The following is a 23,909-nucleotide window of genomic DNA, read 5'->3' on the forward strand; positions in this document are numbered from 1 at the left end:
TTATGTATTATAACAATCATAACACATTCTAACTGTATAGGTACACGGGAAAAACATGTTATCAATACATGTTATTCTCGTAGGGTTTAAAATTAAATTTTAATAAAAATTCAATTCTGAACTAAATAGCTATATAATCCATTTCATGATGAATAATCAAATGAAAAACATACCAAATCAAGATAATTATTACATTAAAAAAAAAAAAAAAAAAACATTTACATCACTTGGACAAATATGAATTTAACATTATTCAATACCTACCATTTTTTTTAAAACAGTAACAAAAGAAAGAATACAACAAAAGTTAACAATTAAAATAAGCCTGTACACATAATAACAAAACAAATCTATAACCACTACACACAACTGTAGAAAATGCAAGGTTATCTGCTAAATGAGAATAGTATTCTTAAAATATACACCAATGTTTAGTATTAATAAAATAAAGCATTTAATAATTGACATAATATACTTTTAATCAATAGGTAAAAAATAAAAAATAAAATAAATATTTTTGTGATTTGAAAATTAATTTTCATCTTGCAATCGCTTTATAACAACAATGTATATTATGAATTAATTAAACTTAAATTGGCAACACTAGCATTACACATTTAGAGCTGTGCAATATCAAGCAAATTCTTTCTTTTAAATTTTACTATAGAAGATACTATTGACATTGATATCTACTATTAAAACAATAAATAACACCAGGAACAGAAAGTAATCTTATATAATATGTTGCCCATTTAAGTATATTTAATCTATACTAAGTTTAAAATAATAACAAAATATTATCACATCAATTTTAACTTTTATAATATACCTCATAATATAAACTTTCACATCTATAAGAATTACACATCAAATATTTAAACATGATTCTCAAACTATTATAATACTATTTTCAACAAGCCACAAGGCGTTCACAGAAACAAATACTAACACATTAATTCCTATAAATATTATGAAATATCAACAATAATTTGAAATTTAAAAATTTTAAGCAAACTTTTTTATTATAAATAAACTTAATAATTTTAGCGAAAGTAATAATAATAAAATAATAATGATAATGATGATAAATTGATAAACTATAATAATAATAATAATTATATGAATATATATTATAAACGACTAGTAAACAAATAACTCCAACATAATATACATTAATATTTGGTATTTATATAAATAAAAAGGGCAAAACATAAATTAAATTATATTGACATTTGTGTCCAGAATTGAAATCCGGCAAAAAAAAAAAAAATAACAATTATCAGTTATCACAACACTTAATATACATAATATATATATCAATAAGTGTTCAAATAAGATTACATAGATATTTAAAACAATAACAAATTAAAAATATATATATATATATATATTTTACTTTACGTTTTGACGCAGGTAACATATTTTTTGGAATAATTTTATGTGTTAAGAATTATTATTTGGAATGTTTTATTTAAATAAATAAATATATTATAAATATACATATGGGGAAGGGATAATGAAAATATTAAAGCAAATTGATTATTAGATAACCAAACAATTGCGTCAATTATTTAAAGATTTTAATAATAAATAAGCTCGTATACTTCTGTTTTTAATGCAATATACACGATGCAATTGTTTTATGTCATAGCATAGAAGACTATTTTTTCTAGTTGTTGACAAAGTTTGGTTTTATATACAGTGTGAAATGTTGCAGTGAAATAATATTGTATAATACAAAGTGTGATTAATTAACTCAAAATAGATTACATGAACATCTATTTATCATCCTCACAGTCTTCTTCCATTGGTTCTTCACTAGGTTCTGAGCTTCTAAAACAATTTTTATACAAGATATATTTATTGATTTCTTTAATTTCTTTTAATGATCATACTAGTACTAGACCATCTCAAGTCTTAACTTGAAATATTAGATTACCTCTCTTGATTTTCAATTAAATTAAAAGTACTTACTGTATTCTGTGCCTAGTCATTGATAATGAAGCCATGGCACTAACTGTTTCATTTTCTTCACATAGAGTAGCTTCTACTGCACTGCATGATACTGTATGTGCTAGTTTTTTTAACACAGGCCAGTGGGGCAACTGTTAAATAAAAAAAAAAGTTGTATAACATATTATATAATAATTGACAAACATTCTAATTTGGTTTTAAAATTTAAAATAATTTTAATTTTTTTAATCTAATGACCTGAATTGCGATGGTTTTTTGTAATGTTTTTATGGCGTTTTGACAAGGGGTCCGATGAAGCTCAGACTGCACGATTGGTGTCACTTCATCTTCAAGCAGTGCACGTACACATTCTTCTGCACTGTCACATATGGCTGTTAGATCATATCCTCCTTCTAATGATAATATTACCTACAAAAAATGTTATTCATAAATACAATATGTCAAATAATTAATTATAAAGGAATAAAAAGTAAATAAAAACATACCTTTCCATCTGCAATTTGCATCAACTGTTGTGTCATGTAAGCAAAACAAGCAGGGGTTACATTGTATCCACCCAATGGAGCTGGGTGACCTGAAGCTGCATCAAAACCTGCAGATACCAAGATGATTTCTGGAGCATAGTCCTGAAAAGTAAAATAATGATAAAAACGAATACAGCTGATGATCAAGACTTTAATCTTTACCCGAGCAATAGGCATAACAACTGTTCGAAAAGCTGCTAAATACTCAGCATCACCAAGAGGAGGCTGTAAACCACCACTCCATGCAATATTCACATTATAACCTAGACCACTGCCTGCTCCACACTAAATTATATACAAATAGTAAAATGTAAGTATGAAATTTATATAAAATGTTTTAAGATACATACTTCACTAGGTGCACCAGTTCCTGGAAAGAAGTTACCGTCATCATGACGATGAATAGATAAATATAGAACATTTCTGTCATCATAGAAAATTTGTTGTGTACCGTTACCATGGTGAACATCCTATAACAATATTTTACAGGAAAGATTATAAAATATATTTGATCAATAGCAATATACATGAACATAATATTTGAACATACCCAATCAACAATAAGTATACGTCGTACGGCTTGCCTTTGTTGTAACAGACGACAAGCAACAGCAATTGAATTAAAAAAACAAAATCCCATAGCTTGATTAGCTTCAGCATGATGGCCAGGTGGACGGACAATAGCAAAACCATTTTTTATATCACCCAGGATAGCTATTTACAAAATTGTAAGTTAGATCTCATCATAATAAACAAAAAAAAATGTTTTTTTAAAAATATGTATTGCCTTTAAAAGCCAAATCAATAACACAACCAACAGCCATTCGAGCAGCTGGAGCTGTATGCAATTCGTTCCATGTAGTGTCAGAATCTACACCTAATCCACCGCAAGGCAATCGTACCAATGCTTTGACTGGCAGTTCAGCTAATTTAGAACTATCCATTTTTTGACGACTCGCAAGGTTTGTACCTGATTAGATAATTAAAAAAAATATATAAAAACAAAAATAATTAAATAAAATAATTTTTATAAAACCAAACCAAATAAAAGAGTATGTGGTTCAGAATGGCATGTCTGTAATTCTTCGATTGTAGCTTTGCGTGGTCTCAATTTATCACATCGTCTAGCTAATCCTGTTTCAATCAATCGAGCCCAAACACTTTGAAGCCGTCCACTATGTTCTGGATGTATAGCGTTGTTGCCACATTTGCAAGCATGTTTCAACATCAAACTGTCAAACGCTAGACCAGTACTAGGCCGGTGAGGACTTCTAAAAGTAAATAAAAATTAATATTTAATTTAGCCATGAAAATGTATTAATTGTATAAAACTTACACTGATAGTTTGGTGCCAGAAGAATTAAGGCTAGTAGATGAAAGGTATGGTGATGATGATGATGTAGATGTGTCAGAGTTAATGCCCCCAGTACTTACAGCAGCATCTAAAGGACTGGAGTATGTTCTAACTAAAGGAAGAGTAACATGTGTATTCCGATTCGTTAAAGGGGAAACTGTAAAATAAAACAAAATGTTTAGTAAAAAAAAATATAATTATTAAATTTGAATTAACGCACTATCATTGGATTGAGATGTTTGTCGCATCATTAGGTCACGTTGCTGCTGTAAAAATGATTGACTCTTATTTTTTAAGCCATTATCTGTGGAAGCTCTAGTCAAATCTATCACCTATATTTATAATTTATATACATTAATATGCAGTTTTTACTTTATATGTACATAATGTCATATTATATTATATTAGCATACTTTTGCATTATCTTCTTGGTCTTCATTTATTAAACTATTGTTATTAGCCAAATGAGCCCGACTTCCAACTCGAGTCAAAACAGTATTACGAATTTGCTAAATTTTTTAAAAATATTAATGACAAATAAATAATATTTTTGATAATATTTAAAAAATTACTTGTTTCAAATAATGTGTGCTAAGTTGTTGAAGAGGTAATTCGTAATTTTCATAATGAACACCGAGTTGTTGAACTGGTACAGTGCTGTTCAACATTGGATGTCCAAGAGGTAGCGGTGCTGACTGTGTACGACCCAATGGTCTGTGCCCAGTTTTATTCAACCTAGCATGTGCCACTTGAGTGTCAGTAATAGGTGCAGGATGAAATGATGGAATAGTAGTAGTTTGTCTGGATTCAAGACTTCGCATTTGTTTTTGAATGAAACTTTGAGATGTATCCGATACTATATAATCAATATGAATTCTAAATATTTGCTATTAAATTATCTAACAATAGATATTATTAATTAGGTTACTCAATATATTTTTAGATTTTATTAAGATGAATGCATTTTGTTTTGGAATTCTAAATTATTAATCATTTGTGATAAATTAATAATTACTTGGAAGTGTAGGATAATATGGCAATGTACTTGACAACATTTGCCCTGTAAGTGGTGCGCCTAATCTTGCAGTAAACGCGGCACGGACTTCAGCTTCCGAAACAGATGACAATTTTGATCCGTCCTAAAATATATCAAATTGAACTTAAAAATTAGAAATATTTAAATTTGTAAATAAAATATATACATATATATATTTTAATTAAATTAATTTTTTATTCTTATTTTGGTAACTATTGGCAGAGTAAGGTTGGCGGTTCCATATATAATCACTAGATATTTAAAGAATCAATAGTAAGCTAATGGTTTCCTAAAAATAATTTAGTAGCCTATGTTAGGTCATTAAACTTTAGTAAATTATTTATCAATTTTTATTTAGCTGGTATCATATATAGATTGTAAAACTAACACAATATTAAGGATCCTATTTTGTTTAAAATATTTTTCAAAAATCAGGAATTTTTTTGAATAATGAAGAGCTAATTCCAAAATTAGTTTTATTCTTAGTTTGGTTTGACCAGTTATTAATATTAAGGTTTATTATTTTTAATATTCAATATATTTAATAATTTGTGAGATACTAGACTAACCTAATTTCTCCAGGAAGTATTGTAACATCAAACAAATAATAAAATCTATACTTTGCAAATAATTAGAAATGTTTCAAATGTTAACTTAAGTCTATGTCTTATAAATATAAATGTAATTTTAAATTAAATTAATGAATAAAATACATGGTTTTATCATATTTTTTTTGGTATAATCCAACCAGTTTTAACATAAATTTCATAACACCTTCATTAGTCTACAATGTTATATGTATAGACTATAGACATTAGACATAGTTAAAATACAATATGAATAATTTAAAAATACAATTAAAATTATCGTTCAAACTTTTTTGTTTTAAATATTAACTTAAAATAAATGTAAGATTAAAATTTAATAATCTTATTTATGATATATTTTACAGAAACTAAAACTATTAGGAAACCAAGAAAGTTACACCTCTTAAGCAGTTTTTTTTTGTTTTAACCATTTGTGAATATTGTTAAAATTACATTTTTATCAAAAGTTTGACCATACCCAAACATATAAATTAATTAATAAAGATCATATGGAATTATAAAACAAGAAATCTAGAATGGTTAAAAATACAAATTTAGTCTATCTATATTGTATCAGTTTTAAGTGTTAAAAAACTCAATATAATGTAAACAACAGAAGATCTAAAAAAAATAATTATTTGAAACTTAAAAATTGTTTTTTTGGTAGTAAGTGGTATTTATTATATAAATAATTTATAACAGGTGCAATTAGGTAATTGTTTTAATTAAGTCTTAACAATTGTTTAAATTGGTGTTGTATTTATGTAAAACACATTTCACGTAACACAGATCTACTTACCCAATCTGTTAATTTTTAAAGACACCTAATAAACTTGATGTAGTAAAGTGAAAGATTGAAATATATAATTGGGAAAACGAGAGTTTATTAAAAAGTCAGTGTAAAAATCAGTGTATTACAGTCATATCAAACTTAAAATATTAACTGCATTAAATATATTGAACAATTAACCATGAGGGCTGCACAGCATAATTTATCCAAAAAAAAAAAATTATCAGAAGATATAATGTTATGTATACCACTCATCAACAGTTTTAATACAAAGGAAAAATTGTATAGTATTATTTTTTAATCAATTGTTTATCATAATTTATGCCTGTGGGCCATAAAAAATGAGATGGATGAGATCTGGGTTTTTGACAGGTCTGGTGTATGTATTTGTATTTTTAACATAAGGACATACGTTGCTATCTAGGTTTGAGTAACATTTAAACTTTAAATGTAATGACACACAGTGGCGTACCCAGTGGTAGGGTTCTAGGATTCTGACTCCCCTCGAAATGTTTTTATTTTACAAACAAAATCTTATTTACCACCATTTCAATGCACAGTCGATTAATTGTTGATAATTTTTAATAGATATAAATTAAACTGTTTATTATAATTTAAATTATTTACTCATGTAAAACACTAACCGAATTAAAATTCTACGTACGCTACTGATGAAACAATACTATTAATATAATTGAAAATCTTCATCATTCTTAATAATAATATTGTAAAACAGTTAAAGTATTAAATTTGTTTATCAAACGAACATTTACCAAATACCAATCATGTCATATTTCATGAATGTACAAATGATTTATTTAAATATCCACTGATAAATTCGAAAATTTTTAAATATAAATCTTTTATTCCACACTTGGGTGTAGAATACTTTTCGGGTATTTCAATACATAAAACTCGAATTTCGAAATAGTAGTTGAATAGTATAACAATGTAGTAAAAAAGTAAACTTATAATTTAATTACTAATTCGAAATAATATGTTTTTTATGTATCGATGTACTTTGTTCTAGATAGTTATGCTTAGGAAATAAAATTAAAAATATATTTTTTCTCCAATAACTTCTAATTATGTAAAAATAATATTTTCAAAAAAGTTGCAACACATCGAATTACGTGTGTAGACACTAAAATAGTGTACACATTAAAATTTGAATATAAAAATGTTATCTCTAAACATGACCTATGACTACATTTCTGTGTTTTTTCTATAGTATATTTAGATATTGTTTAATTTATGGTGAGTAAATTATGAGATATCAAGTTGAGTGTCCAATACTTAAACAGTTAAACATTATGACCTATCCCCATGATAAATATAGTTTTATTAGGTACATTTACATGAACTGTTTTGTTTTGAATTCTCGTTTTATACACAGGTGTAATAATTCCAATGATACAATTATTATTATTAAATACACAGACTATTTAAAACCAAATTTAAATGTTTCTGAAAAATGTCATAATATGTATTTTACTTAAGAGGAATTGGTGGTGCATTGCAACAGTAACAGAACTACAGAACACACTAAGTATGAGTATGCGATACAATAATAAAGTACGGATTCTATCACAGAAAAGTTGAAACATTGTATAATAGACAACGATAAAAACAGATAATGTTCCGGACTCTAGGTTTAATAATACATCAATTCATTATAATATTAAAGCTAATAACCCAAGATTAAGTCCGCTGAACACAAATGAGCGTGAGTCAGAGACAAAACAAATAGTACACCGACATCCTCTTAAGAGGACACAATCGCCACACCCGCTGTGTTGTCTCCGTCTAAGTGCGTAATATGGCAAATTTACGCTCAGCAGATCATGTTAGTTATCCGTTTATATAAATATTTAAGTGAATTGACTTCTTATAAAATTTAAAGGTAAAAACATTATCTGTGTTCGTATGTTGGGTTCTTACGATAGTTCAATTTTTTAGTAAGATTTGCTCATATAATATAGCGTAAATTAAAAATGCACACTCAAAAACTGAATTATAGTAAAAACCCAACATACGAAAAAAATAAAGTTCTTACTTTTAAATTTTACAAGAGGTCAATTCACTTTAATTTTTAAACGGAGCTAAACGTCGTGATCTGATGAGCGTAAATTTGCCATATTACGCGGTTGTTAGACGGAGACAAACACATGCGAATATGACGTCTTCTTAATTGTTTAATTATTTAGAGAGCGGAAATAGCCAGAAAAGATAAGGAGATATTTATAAATTATGACGTTTTTTAATCATAAAATACGAAGTGTAACATATTATAAGTTTATAAGAGGATACAGTCATAATAATAAAATGTATATTATACATAATATAATTATTTAATTTAAAAAAGAAAACAATTATATTTATTTACCTATACCTAGTATAATATTGAACAAAGGCTTTATTTTTTACCTAATTCAGTCATAATTTATGCTTTAAAAACTTATAAAATCAAACGCGTACACCTGATACATGTAATATGAATGCATATTATGAAAATAGCAATAAATTAACAAACACTATTACATATTACAAATTTGGAAATGCTGTCTTATATACGGATATATTATACGCTAGTTGAATTTTTAATACCTAGGTTATTTCTAGTTATGTCTAATTAAATAATAGTTCAAAATTCGATTATGTATTATACATCGAAAACTCCAAAAAATAATCTTCTTAGGAATATAAAATCAAAATTGTATGATATCATTTAAAATAAATGGAGTGATAAAAAAAATTTAAAAAATGTTGTTGAAAGCTTTTATATTATAGTAACTTTAATTAGGTAAACAAATGGAACGGTTTAAGGTATTGAGTCTCAAGTAAATAAATCATACTGGATAAAGAAATTAAAATTATATTTATTTTAATGATCAAACACAAAATATAAAACTTTTTCCAGACTTGTGTTATTTTTTAATGAACAAAGATTCAACTAAATACGGAGTAATAGAGAAAGTTTAATCAATCAAAATACTTAAAAAAAATACTTACAACTTCCAAAAGTTAAAAAGGTAAATTTATATTAATAATAATTGTCAAAATTACTAGGAACAAGGTATCAAAAAAAAAAAACAAGTTTAATGCAACGCAAAACAAGTTTTTTTTAGGTTAGGTTATAGAATAGTTTAAAAAATTATGCCTAAAATGTGAAATAAATTAAATTTTATACAATAATATATTTTTTAGATATAAAATATCTAAAAACAGTATAAAATTAACCAAGGCGATTTATGTAGAAGAGCATTACTTCAGTTGCATTTATTTTTTAGAAGATAATTCGATTTTCTAAGTAAACCGAAAAGCTAGGTAAAACGTATAAGTCCGTATTTTTTTTTATAAATATTGAAATAATTTATCATAAAGATATATGATGATGAAACATTTGTTTTGAAACGCAGTTTCTTATTTATATTTTATAAAGTATAGTATTTTATATAAACTATAACATTTGCAACAACAACTGTTAATATTATCATTATAATCGGTAAATTATGAACTTGGCTACTAAATAATGATATTAAAACATAGAATTTACTGGATAATACACATATCGACATATCGATTCGATGTATACAAATTTTTACGAAAAAAATTTTTTGCTTCGCGCCAACTAAATAATAAATTACTACTTTAATGACTGTTTCGTGTGGGAAAAAACTGAGAAGTCTATAGTTACCTATAAGTTATAAATAAGGAACCAAATTTTCACCATGAAAAAAGGAAAATTTTAACCATGTCTCGAAGTTTTAATATTTTTGATAAAATCAATATATAAAAAGTTATTGATGTTTAGAAAACTTAAAAATATCAGATTTTTAAAAGTATTATACCTTTTTTCTTATTATTGATATCAAACAAATAAAAACGCTACGACATAGAAAATATTATCTTCTATATTATGATAACTGTTGGTGTTTCTACTATAGGAGTACGGATTGAGTGGCTCTACCCCGGGCCAATAGTTTTTGTCATGTTACGCACTTGCACGACAGAGACAACAATTATTTTTATTTTAAAGCAAGTTATGAGTATTTTTAAATATGCAAGCAATTTACAATAATTTTAAAATGTTTGTAACTAGCTTTGAAATTAAAATATAATAAAAATCCCATGCGATGCCCTAGATAATAATCCTGCCTTTAATTTTTATAATAGGTCAATTCAATCTAAATTTTAAACTAACCGAGATATACGTGATCTGCTGAGCGTAAAATTTGGTATGCTACGTACTTGTACGACGGAGACAACACATGCGGTGTGGCATCCTTTTAACCTAACATTATCTGTGTTCTCTACTTCTTTGTTGATTTTACAATATCTAGTGAACGAATAATACAATCTTTTAAGTTTTAATATTTTAATTATTAATAAAAACTCGATTAAAAATTTAAATATTGACGACAATCTATCTTTTAAGTGTTATAATTGGCGAATTCAATCAAATACTTAAGCTAATAGCATACAATTGAAATCGCCGAACGTAAAATGTTTTTGTATGGTGAGTATTGGACCACTACAGGGGTGCTTAGCAGATCCTTAGTCTTAAATTAGCACCCTAAAATGTTGTTGAAGTGTAATGTTGCGTTTATAAGAATGTGTTAATTCTAGTTTATATTGGTAATGCACTAATTTTTACTCTATTTTTAATATTAATTACTGGAAGACTGAAAAAAATGTTGTTTTCGTATACTGACATACTGTCTATCGGTATGATGGTTTATTGTTATGAAAATAATGATATTATGATTAGAATAATTTAGTTTGATAGTATACAGATTTTTAGTCATTTATTCTTAGTAGTTTTTTTATATTGTGTTCTTGATTCGGTGACAACAGAACTGATATTGAATTATTTTATTTTATCATTCATTTCATTTTTCTACATAAATAATAACAGTTTATTAATGCGGTGTAAAGTAATTAATTTAATATTTAATATTGGATGTTTGTACTCAAATAATAATAGCTGTTATTTTCCAGTAGGTACATTGAAATTGAGTAAAACATATAAAAAAAACAAAAATGATGAAAGTAGTCAAAACGTAGACGACCCTGATTGCAACACTTGTTCATCAAAGAATATTATAATAGTCGTAGTCATAATTGGATATAGGACAAAATTTTTTTTTATTGTAAATCAGATTCATTAACTCAAAATTTTTAATTTAGTCATGTAACAAGTTTGTTTGAAATGGTATGTGTAACAGTATAGGTGGTGTGGGGAGAGCAAAGTCCCTCACGGGTCACTTTGGGATAAAACATTTTAACACTCCTAAAGTTTAAGATTGAATGTACGCTTATGATGCTGAGTTAATAAGACGGGGACAACACATACGAAATAATCGATTATTATTATAATATATAACGTAAGAAAATATAAAATATAATAAATATATAATATATAAGGTAAGAAGTTAAAAACTTAATGCTAATAATATGTTAAACAATATAGTTTTTTTTTAAAGACTCACACCTAACTAATTTATTTTTATTTTTCAGGCGTGAGGTAACTCAATAATTATGGTTAGTCTTAGTTTATATTTATAAATATTTTTTCATAATATGAATATTAATTACCGAATTGGATGGTGGTCTACCCAGTGATATATTAGGCATTGAAGGACTTGTATATAATGCAGATATATCAGCAACACTACTGCTTTGGTCTGATTTATTATTAGACATATGGCCAAATGAAATTTCTCCTTCCTTAAAAATAAAACAAACACACGAAATCTCAATAAAAGGAATTATAATGAGAAATGTATATTTTACTTCTTTAATTGGAGTTGTAGCTCCAGTTGAAGGCGAGTTTCGACAATTTGATATGAGTATAGGAGGGGAATTAGGTCCAGAACCGGGGGTGCTGCCCGAAGGCGACGTCTCTACTGAAAAATAAAAACAGAAATGTAAAATTTTCAATGGAATATTAAAAGGTTAGTATTTAAAGGGAAAAGTATTTTATTGGTAAAATGGTACGGTACTTGCAAGCTTAGAAACTCTGTTGCTGAATCTTTCTTTGGGCCGAGCGATTGGATTGTTACGTCTGTCGAACATGCGTTGTTTCAATCTGATTTTGAGCAAATTCGGTTCGGACGCTGCATGCAATAACATTTTCAACACACACAAGGAACAAAAAAAACACACTTAAGTTAGGAAAGTGGTCAGTGGATGAAAAGAAAACAAACGTTATGTTAAAAACTATATAATTTAAACATTTTAAAGGCATAACAAGTTTGTTATTACCTATTTAAGATGTCATCATTACAAGTTGATGTTACAAATTATTTGGATGGTTAAATACAACTTGCTGAATTTTAAAAACTTTTTAGATGACATCACACTTCAATAAATTGTTTGTGAAAACACTAAAAACTGTTTCGTGCGAAAAAGAACAGGTTACAGCCATAGTTGCAGGGAATAAAATGTACAAGTACATAGTGCACGATACAAAAGACAATATTTTCTTGTAGAGATTTAATTTTTTTGATACCATTAAAACAAAAAAGTTATTTAAGTTTGGAATAATTAAAACAACCATTTATAAGAACGTTTTTCGTTTTTTGTAACGATACCAAAATAATAAAATTGCTGCGATAGTAGGATACCTACAGTAAATATTGTCTTCCTTTACGAGCATAAATTTAGTGTCAGAAATATGAATGTGTGAATTTAAGTGTTTTAAGAGTCATCTCTCACAAACTGATTTTCAATATGATCTCTGCATAATTATACTCACGTATAAACAAATGGTACCACTTGTAAGTTATTCTAAATCAATATTGTTATTAAAATTGTATTTCTCACAGCATTTCATTGAAATTGTCTATACTTATTAAATTCCTTAGAAGCTGGGTGTTTTTTTTTTTTTAATTGTTTAACAAATTAAATTAAAACAGTCGTAAAATAGTTAAATGTTAAATAAATTTAAATACACCATGGTCCAAAGTCACGTTTGATTATTTTCATCAGTAATCAGTTAGATTAGCACCTATTAAACGCACAAAATTACAATTTCCATGTGACTAAAAAATATAATTGATGATCAATGAATATTGATTACAAACATAGTGTAATTTATCGTAATTTTACTATCCATTATATCCATTGTAAAACGAATAATAAATTCCGAAATCCAGCAATCGGAAATTGTTCAATACAAATAAATTAGAATATTATTAAAATTTTTTGGGCTTAAATTAAATTTTCTTAAAAGATATTTACATATTTTAAGTAGGTTTTATTTTAATTATGTTATGTAATTCTGTATAATTATAAAGATGTTAGACTAAATAATAGTAAACAAACATTATTGAGGTATTTCTAGGTATTTAGCACGTTATATCTAAAGAAATTATTAAAACAATGTAGGATGTTAAAGAAGCTAATTTTTCAGATTAATAATAAATACCTGTTTTTCTTAGCGGAAAATCGTCTTCGCACCGTCCAACAAATCTATACGGTGTAATATTTGACCCACTAGATGATGGACTTAAACTACTAGGCATTACATTCGGTTCTGACTGCTGAGATTGTAAGATACCCCTATACATAATTATTAACATTTTAAATACCTATATAGTATAATATATAATAAAAATATATTAAAAGCAATTTAAAATTAAAAGGACGCCACACCCGTACGTGTTGTCTCCATCTTACAAACATGGAAAATTTGACGTTAACACGAATCCATTTTTCTCTATTATTTTTAAAACTAGAATGAATTAACCTACAATACAATACATTTAAAGGGAATCTCGGAGAACTTTATTGTTTTTTGAAATTATTTTAGTAAGTTAGGTATAACCTGTTTGAAACTAAATTTTAAAATATTCATTTCTAGCTTCTTAATAAAAATATCAATAAAAGCTTCCGAGATGCCCCAGATAATAATCTTACTTTTAAATTTTATAACAGGTCAATTCACTCTAATTTTAGAAATGACAGAGTAAAATTTATTACTGGGAACGTACAATTTGCATTATTCTTTTGGAAACAACACCTGTGTGTCATCCTATTAAAGTACTAACCAACTATGGTATGATTGTTGGGATTGTATAGAGCTGCTTGATGCTGCTTCTCGATGTTTTTTACTCAGCAAAAACCCCTAAAATTGTTAAGAATGTACTAAATAAATTGTACTTATGTTTTTACAATATAATAAAAAAACAACTACAATTTTAAAAAAGGGAAAGGGAAAATCGTAACATGACCGTTCATACTTCAATTTTATTAAATATATCTACAAGGCCTTTGGATACCGATGTCTGTTTACATTTAACAGTTGTCACTGTTAAATTATCGAGCGGATGAAGGGTATTACTGTACGTCTGAATTAGTATATGTATATTTTCTAGGATAGGTATTAGTATTATGGGTATCCCTAACTCCTAATGAACAAGTATGTGGTCGTTTAAATATGTTTCTCGGGGCGTCTAAATAGTGATCATACATTTTTAAATATTATAAATAATAACACACAATAATATCTTTAACATGGCATACATATCGTGATAAAATATGATTCAAAAACTATTTATATTAATTATCCTACCTTTTCAATTCAATTTTGAATAATGCGATTTATCACGATTATTTGTATAATAATGGAATTTAATTTTTTTCCACTTGTACCTGATACATAACAGTAAAGTAAAGCCGTGTTCGATTTTAAATTATTAGATGATTATGATTTTAAATGTGTGTTGTGTTTCAATCACATACTGTAAGAAATAATTTAATTTAAAAAAAAATTAAAAAATAAAGTCATATTTTTGTTACGTTTATTATCTTTAAAATAAAAACATAAAAAGTTGGCATTATACTATTTTAAAGGTATATTTATAATTCTTAATTAGGTGCCATTTTTCTAACAAATTTTGTTTTACGCAAATTTCCACAATCAGTTATACTTACTGAGATTTTTCTGATCAGGGTAATAGGTTAAAAATGTCAAGCAGAAACTATATGTTCACTTTTAAAATTATATAAGCGATTCTAAGAAATGGTTATTTTGCTTTTAAATGTTTACAGAATTTTCAAGAGAATCTTAAAGAAAACGACAAGTATAATATGTTGTATCACATTTTGGGTAAACCAAGCGTGAAACCTAACAGAATAATTTTTCAAATGTAATATAATTCATTAAAGTCATCACACTAAAAACTTCTATTCACATTTTTTTCGTTATAAATCTATTTTTTATCAGTAGTTGTGAACTATGATTAGAAGTTGGTTGTTTATTTTTTTAAATTCAAATTATGTTATGATTATGTTTGTATAATTCAGAAAAAGATATCTTAGACATAAAATATTGTGGTTTAAAATTTTAAAAATTTGATAGTATATGAAAAAAATACTGATATTAATAGTTTTTGCTTAATTCGCTAAATTCATATATGCATTTAAATGTTGCTAGAAACTTCCTTAAATAAATATAAAAATTAATAAAAAATTATTATAATTTATCTGAGATAGTATAATACTAGGTAGTATAAAAAGAATATCATTAAAATAGTTAAGATTTTTAATTTATAATTTAGTTCAATGTATCAGTTTGGTTTTGATATAGAAACTGATACCTACATATCTATACATTGATCATTAAATTGTATCTTTACAATTTATTTGTTTATAATACCTGTAAAATTTGTTTAACTTCGGATGACGCAATGGCACTTTGTTCATGTTTTTCCTTTTTTTTAATGGTTTCCAATTTTTCTTCTTCCTTTTTTTCACGCTGTTCTTTTTCTTCAAGTTCCCGTTTTTTTTCCCATAAATCCTGCATAACACATGTCTATACATTATTTATGTAGAATCCTCGTCCAACAAGAATATGTTATGAATTATTTGTATACACAAGATGATAGCTCAAATATTTTATTCAACAGCTTAATTAGTAGGTTGAGAAACTTATTTGTATCTATGCAGATATTGTAATACATTATTAAATACATATTGTTTGGAAAATATTCTTCTGAAATAGGAAATTTACCTAAGCAATTTTTTTTTATGAAATAGTCAACTCTAATATATTTTCTAATATGATAATAAATTACTTTAAGATGTTGGCGGAGTTGTTGTTCATGTTGCTCAGCTAACTGTTGTTGTTGAGCTTGGAATTGTTCCAATAAATATTGTTGTTGAAGTTGTTGTTGCTTTTTTAACTAAAATTATAAATTATACATATTTGAATTTATGTGAATAAGTTTCGTATATTGTACAGATAAACAAATTATTCACAAGGCTTAGAATTGCATTCTATTTAAAATATAGTTATGAAAACAGAGAGCAATAAGTTCTTTTATAGGTAAAACAATATTATGGGTGGTTAGAGGCCCCCAATTTTTGTATAGATTGATTTTCTTAATTGGTGAATAAACGATACATGGACGAGTGGCAGTATTGTGCTGAACAGTTTCCACCTGTTCCTGGTTTTTGAACAGGAAAAAAAAAAATATTGAGGGCGGGTTGCATAAAGAACAATTTGTAAATTTGTTACCAGCCCTGTAATTTACCGGCTCTATAAGTTTTTTAATGATTGTGTAAACTATTCTCGGGTTGCATAAAGAAATATAAAATTATTAATAACCGTGGTTACCAAATAAATTAAACCATATTAAACCAAAAAATTGTGCGTAACCGCGTAGGTATATTAACTTAAAAATATTTTTTATTCTTTAATAATCGCAAAAACTAAAAAATATATAATATAAATTGAATATTGATAATCTTTGATAGTAAAACTTGTTTATCTTATCATAATAATAATATTATATTATTTTAACCGATCTGTAATTAGTTACAGAGCCCAAATTGGATCTGCAGTTTACAGGTCCGGTAGCCGATAATTTACAGAGCCGGTAACTTTACCGAGCGTTCAAGCAACACCTAATTTTATTTACAGATCCGTTAACGTACTTACAGATCTGTAAGTAGTTACAGGACGTTTATGCAACCCGCCCTAAAGATACAAAATAAAACTAACAACACTTTGTTTTTATGTATTCAGTTAATGCCTATGGGACACATTGAATTTTCTTACAAAAATATATTATATTTATTAAAAATATGTGTTTTTATAATTTACAGGGTTCGGGGCTTATTGAATATGTATATACATCATAGGTGATGTAAAATATAGCAGAGTGATATACAAATACGTTTTATAGTACGAAGAATTCAAATATGAAACTAGCATATTTTGGGGGTTTTGCAAATTTTTTTTTTTGTTATTATGCTGACGCATATTTAACGATTTTTATCGTTTGTCAGATAATATTATTGTTCAAAATATATATTGAATGATTAATTACAATAATTTGTTTTGAGTGTAGTAATTCTATTTGTGTAACTTTCTGTCACAAAAATGTTGCAAATGAATGTGATTTCCGGCTTGAAAACGTTCAAAAACATCTTAAAAATTAAATGCAAAGGTAAACATTTTATTAAAACACGTGTTAGTGTATGTGTGGCAAGGATATGTAAGGTTACCCATCCGGTAGCTAGCAACTACAGCCGCCGGTACGTACTCTCAGTACGTTTCTGTTGATTGAGCATATAATCGTGCCTCACCAAGTCACTTTACTTATGTCCGACATTATATTATATATAAATGTGTATTTTATTTTTCAAAACATTCAAAGCCCAATTTTTTATATTTGTATGAAATTAATCGTTTTTTTTTATCATTTTTAGTGCATGTTTTGAAGTTAATTGGGTCATATATAAGCGCATATTTTAGTGAATTTTAGTGCTATACTTCCCGAACCTTGATAATTTACAATGATATTTTAAAATAGATATATAAACAGTGTTAATCTTAAAATTTAGAATTATACATTTTTATAAAAGTATTAAATAAATAATTATACTTCGAATTGTGTGATAGGCGTATGAACACTGTCGTAAAATATTCATTATAGAATTGGAATTATTCATGTATTTTAATTTAATTTATTATTTAATTCATAATAACAGTTTTTTTCTATAAATATTTTGTTTAAGTAGCTATGTTGAAAACTTGGTTCACCGTTTTGTTGTTATATAATCAATATAATACCAATTAAATACAAATGTAAAAAAAAGAATTACATATTATATACAACAGTGGCACAGCCAGGATTTTCGTTTATTATATAAGATTTTTTTTGGGGTGGGGGTTGAGGAGGTACTTCAAAATTTTATTGCTAGGGCTAGGGTATTACAAGTAGTAAGTTTGATATTTCAGCTCTCCGGGCATTGATACACACTTTGTTTAAAATTATCAAACTCATTATTTATAAAAGAGAAATAGTTGTTTTTTAAATATATAAAAATATTTAAATAAGTCTTCGATAAAAATGGAAAATACTATAAGAAATTACCCATTAAATTTGATATAACTTAACTTTTAAACTTCATTTATATAATAACTCTTTAGAACTTAAATAATTAAAAAAAAAATTAATTTTACCTCCAATATTTGATGATGTATTGTATTGTGTTCGTGGACATGATTAGTAGGTCGAACTAATTCCAAAGGTTTGTCCCCTAACGCATCTTCAGAGTTGTAACTGCTTACTATTGATTCACGAGTCATTTCTAAATATAATAAATTAAAAGTACAACCTTGAAAAAAAATTCAAATAAATTATAGTTTTTGATCTATCGTATAATTTTGAACCTAACTTGCTATATGAGATTTTAGGCACTTTTAGATGTTCATATTTACACGACTTTTCAATAACTACTGCCGATCATATTGAATATGTTATCTATTCGTTACCGGTTTTAATTTATAGCCAGTTTTGATACGGGGCGTTACTGGAAAAGGTTTTTCGATGCTGATTGGACGATAAATTATATTATATTTACTAGGTCATACATTTGATAAAATTGTCTTTTTTTTTATCGTTGTTCAATATTTAATTTTCATGTCTAGTTTTCAAAAGATTAAAGAAGCTACAAAAGGCCTTTTGTTCCACTTTGATTAATAATTAGTAAGAAGTGTCTAACACTAACACCTGCAGAATATCTGATGGATATAATATTGAGGAATTACCATAAATTGTTGTTGACAGAAATAAAATTATGTAATATCATTTAAAATAATTAGACTTATTATTGATTCAATAATATCTATTAAGTATTTAAAGTTTAAACGAGCGGAATAATGGATCAATATTTTTCGGAGTAACCGCGCACCACTTCACTCCACTCATCTAAACTTAAAAGTTATAACTCGTACACTATTATTTCTAAATTTGATCTCGTTGTACCGTAATACTCAGTAAAATAATGTTGTTTTATAACAAATTGAAACCATGTAAAAACATATTTATTTTAAATGTTTTAACTACTCTTACTACCTTTTGAAAAATACTTTCCGTCTTTAATTTAATATTCGTTTTTAGTAGGTATGAATAGAAATCTAATTGGAATTCGTGTGGTTAAAAATTGAAAAAAATCCCAGTACTTTTTAAAATAAATAGGTAATCCAATATATATCATATATATAGACGGGAAATCAAGATTTTAATTTGTAATTTTTCACTGAAATTAATTTAATTAGCAATTTCTAGACATAATATTTCAAAATATTTTTGCTCTTTTTGGGTTATTTTAATTTTAGAAGTTTTTTTGGTTTTATTCCAATTTTTGTTTCTTAATAAAAAAGCTTGACAATTTAATATGAATTTCTTAAGAAGTTTTTCTTTTAACAATAATTTGCAACTTTTTTAAATATTTAATTTTTAATTTATTAGCGTTAGTCAATGAATAAACAATTTCAGACAGATTTTAAGTTTCTTGAATAAGTTTATTTAGATAACAAATTCATTGATGAAAGGTCTAACACACTCATTCAATAATACACTTTAACACTGAAATAAATAGTAAATGTATAATACCTAAAAAGATAAATTTGCCTGAATTACAAAGAAATGTAATGCATATTGTATACGGTATACTATTACATTTATGTTATATATATATATATATAATCTATATACATATGTTTGAAATCTCTGAATAACATTTTTAAAATTGTTTCAATTTCAATTCATACTGGTAGTGATAACTGAATAGAAATAAAAGATTCTGTAAAATAAAGCCTTGAAATTTGTTTATCAAAAAAAAAAAAAAATGTATTTTGTACTTTACATGGAAAAATACGGAGAGACACTCTGACCTGTGAGTCACAATAAGAAACTACAATATTATAATATATACAATTTTCAATTAATTTACAGTAAAAAAGGAAAAATGTTTGTATGCATATTAAAATAATTATTGTTCCTTAAAACTATATTTCATAAGGGTTACTTAAATATATGAATATACTCGTATAATAATTATGTGAAAATAAATATAATAATTGGAATAAAATATTTCGGTAATAGTATAAAATATTTAAAAAAAACACTTAATTGTAAACGATATTATTTTATTAACTGCACTCATTAAATAATATTGAATAATATTTTTTTTCATATAATAGTTAAATTTTTTAAAATTTAAACACGTTGTACTACTTAAATTAAAACAATATTAACATTTCCTCATGAATAGTTGATAAAATATTAGAAAATTAAAAAGATAACAGTGATAACTGATATTATACACTTATTTTACGTGGTAAACTCAGTTTATTATTTATTATTAATTATTATATAGGATTATAAAAATGAGAGGCAACAATCTATATAATAAATAATAATAAATGAGTCTTAACTGTATAATAATTATCAAGCAAGAATATTTTAAATAATATTAATGTTTTACAAACTTATAATAAATAATCCTAGTCTTCTGACCTCTGATATAATATTATGTATACAACACATTAATGCATAGTAACTAACATATTATATTTAAAAAAAAAGAAAAAAAAGTAATACTATAGGTAATAATATCAAACTTTTCACGGGCCACAAGATAACAATTTACTTTAAAAAAGAGATGTGCATCTCTAACTGTCTCTAGAATGTATTGATCTCTTTTATCTGAGAGTAAAATAATTACATATGTTCATAGATTATTTGTCATTTCGGATTTTAGATTTTCGTAGATGGTTATAGTATAATCGTATCAGCACATCCTTGTTAAACAAATAATAATTATAATTAATCTTTTAATCTATAAGTACTTAAGAAATAAACGAATGTAAAAGTAAAACACTATACTACAAATTTTGTAGACAAAATGTTTTCAAATGATGTTTATACGCAAGAAATTTAAAAAAAAAACATGAAAAATCCTAAATTGTTTTTCTACAAAATATTTGGATGGTTCGCATATAATACAATTTAATCATCCATCGATTTTATTAGCATGTGGTAAAACAAAGACAATGTAATATGTTTTATATCATCACAAAACATACACATATGTTATTGTGTAGTTTAAAAACGTGGTCTATATAAAGGTAACACTATACAAAAACGATATACCACAATATACATATTATTTAATATTAACTTATGACCCCTTTAATAGCATCGAAATGTTAATAGGGGAAAACAGTTCCTTACCAATTATCATAATTGAACGCATATGAATAATCTACATATCGCATTATATATTATTATAATATACCTACAAGTTGCATCATATTAAAAAATAATGTGATTAAATACGTTTTATACGAAGGTACTTATACGAAGGGCTCTTTGCTCCAGAACGATTAACTACCAAAATGACCTGCAATATATCGATAACAAACCTTACGTCTGCAGCAGATGTTAATAATAATATGATGTGATATTATTATGTTTTAGTAGCCGTGAAAAAGATCCAACACCGATCACAAAAGGATAAAATAAAAAAACAGCGATTTTTTTTCTGCCGAGAAAATATCGATGTCGTAGTCACATTATTTAGATACACGCGACGTCTATGATAGAAACACGCACAATAGCTATAGGTGAAACACTGATATCTGCACGTGTCGTTCAAACGACGGTGCGATTGCTCACTGCCGTAGTAGTGTCGTCGCTGCACCTACTACACACGGTCCTCACGCCGGCGCGGCGCGGAGGTGGCGGCCCCCTATTATAACGAAATGTTTATAAAAAAAAAAAACTAAAACCGAGAAAAAGTGGTACAGCAGTATACATAATATATTAAAATGATAATACCTATACAAATATGCTTAATACACTAAAATATAATATATAGTGCCAGCGGGGGCCGCGCCGCTTTGTTGTTGGGTTATTTGGTCGGGCGTGCAGTACGCACTGTGGTGAGGGGAGTGTTCCGACGAGCGTGGTTCGCGGATTTTGATCTGCGATAATTATTATTATAAACTATTTTTCGGACAAACCTGTTTTTTGCGATAGTTGCGTGAACGCTGAACTGATTTCTATACTACGAATTGACTTGATGTTGTCTGAAAATAAAAAAAATAATAAAAATGTATATTATAGGTAACGATACTGATGTTTTAATTTTTGGAATAATCTATTTAATAATCAAACATCATAGCGGGTTATGTACATCATTCATGGTACCTAACATGATACAAACTGTAGGGGAGTTTTTCTTAACCAAAGAATATAATTATTTTAACTACATATCTATTATCAATTATTTTCTACGAACACCGTGTACAATCTACGAAATCTATGACTTTTTGTTTAAGATAAATTAAACCCAATTTTATTTCTATGTATTCAATTCAATCAAAATAGTCAACGCTTTACACGGGTTTACAAGTGCATTATAATAATAATAATAATAATGTGTAACACTCACACACCGAGATCATAGGATAAAGTGTAACTTTGTAGAAAACCAGTAGGCACTGAGTAATAATAAGTTTTTATAGTAGTATTAATACAGTTTGTAGTCTTGCTACAAATTTTAATCTGCTACCAGCGATTATTGGTAACGTATAAATATAAAAAAAACATAAAAACATAAGTACTACTAAGGGTTATCGGGAAGTGGGTACGCAATGAGATAAATATTGTGACGAGAAATGTGTAGGTACTAATATCGAATATATATTATAAAATACAGCTATCAGTTTTTGTTATAATACCTAATAAAACACCCATTAGGTCTAAAACGATGAATATTGTTAAATAGCGTTTTTTCATCAGTATAACACATAATAATAGTAATAATAACAAGGTTTTAAATGAGGAAAAATAATTTATATACCGTCTGAACAGCTTGCCGGATAACCAGACCAATACTTAGCCTGCTTTATTATACTACTACACCAGCAATATTATCGTTTAATAGAGGACTGGTTGAACGTCAAACTTGACTTGCAGCTTGTGAGGAACACGGGCGTTTGTTGATTATTATGACATTCCTAGTATAATTTATTTCAACTGTACGTTAAATTATAGGTCTGAATTAAGACGGGTAAATATACGATCGACAATCACTATTTAATCCTAAATTCTATTAAAATTATTAAACACGTTGAATTTTACAGTTTTTATATTTTGTCAAAACCGAATTAATTCAATTGAACCATCAGTGAGCTACCGAGAAAATCTCAGTAGGCTGCGTAAAAATTGAGACCGCAACTAAAAATATTAGGCATTTAGGCCGTTATTTTCGTGCAAAAATAGTTTAGTTTTTCTAGATAGTGTTGTACAGTCAAGCCAAGTCCTAAAAATCTGGT

The 23,909-nt window shown here is 26.6% G+C and overlaps 1 protein-coding gene across 9 annotated transcripts in view; it reads right to left on the reverse strand.

Annotated features, from left to right (window-relative positions):
* Positions 1 to 430: 430 nt before the first annotated feature.
* The window catches only part of HDAC4 (histone deacetylase 4), a 63,929-nt gene continuing 40,450 nt past the window's right edge, over positions 431 to 23,909 (reverse strand). For 3 of the 9 annotated variants that reach the window (XM_015515241.2, XM_015515240.2, XM_015515245.2), the window contains 23 exons: positions 22,593 to 22,658; positions 18,744 to 18,871; positions 16,348 to 16,455; positions 15,930 to 16,085; positions 14,320 to 14,396; positions 13,698 to 13,831; positions 12,271 to 12,384; positions 12,062 to 12,174; positions 11,864 to 11,995; positions 4,868 to 4,991; positions 4,425 to 4,708; positions 4,266 to 4,361; positions 4,073 to 4,184; positions 3,835 to 4,009; positions 3,540 to 3,769; positions 3,286 to 3,468; positions 3,049 to 3,212; positions 2,849 to 2,968; positions 2,661 to 2,783; positions 2,460 to 2,600; positions 2,212 to 2,382; positions 1,975 to 2,105; positions 431 to 1,833 (listed from right to left, as the gene is read on the reverse strand). In XM_015515241.2, the coding sequence (XP_015370727.1) occupies positions 1,779 to 1,833; positions 1,975 to 2,105; positions 2,212 to 2,382; positions 2,460 to 2,600; positions 2,661 to 2,783; positions 2,849 to 2,968; positions 3,049 to 3,212; positions 3,286 to 3,468; positions 3,540 to 3,769; positions 3,835 to 4,009; positions 4,073 to 4,184; positions 4,266 to 4,361; positions 4,425 to 4,708; positions 4,868 to 4,991; positions 11,864 to 11,995; positions 12,062 to 12,174; positions 12,271 to 12,384; positions 13,698 to 13,831; positions 14,320 to 14,396; positions 15,930 to 16,085; positions 16,348 to 16,455; positions 18,744 to 18,871; positions 22,593 to 22,658 (3,137 nt within the window). In that variant the 3' untranslated portion in view covers positions 431 to 1,778. Of the gene's footprint in view, positions 1,834 to 1,974; positions 2,106 to 2,211; positions 2,383 to 2,459; positions 2,601 to 2,660; positions 2,784 to 2,848; positions 2,969 to 3,048; positions 3,213 to 3,285; positions 3,469 to 3,539; positions 3,770 to 3,834; positions 4,010 to 4,072; positions 4,185 to 4,265; positions 4,362 to 4,424; positions 4,709 to 4,867; positions 4,992 to 11,863; positions 11,996 to 12,061; positions 12,175 to 12,270; positions 12,385 to 13,697; positions 13,832 to 14,319; positions 14,397 to 15,929; positions 16,086 to 16,347; positions 16,456 to 18,743; positions 18,872 to 21,992; positions 22,246 to 22,592; positions 22,659 to 23,909 lie in introns of those variants that run through there. The other 6 variants (XM_015515243.2, XM_089215772.1, XM_015515242.2 and 3 more) reach the window with 6 other exon arrangements.

The sequence above is a fragment of the Diuraphis noxia genome, unplaced genomic scaffold, assembly GCF_037042655.1.
Source record: "Diuraphis noxia isolate RWA-SAM2 unplaced genomic scaffold, SU_Dnox_SAM2 contig0001, whole genome shotgun sequence".
Lineage (NCBI taxonomy): Eukaryota > Metazoa > Arthropoda > Insecta > Hemiptera > Aphididae > Diuraphis > Diuraphis noxia.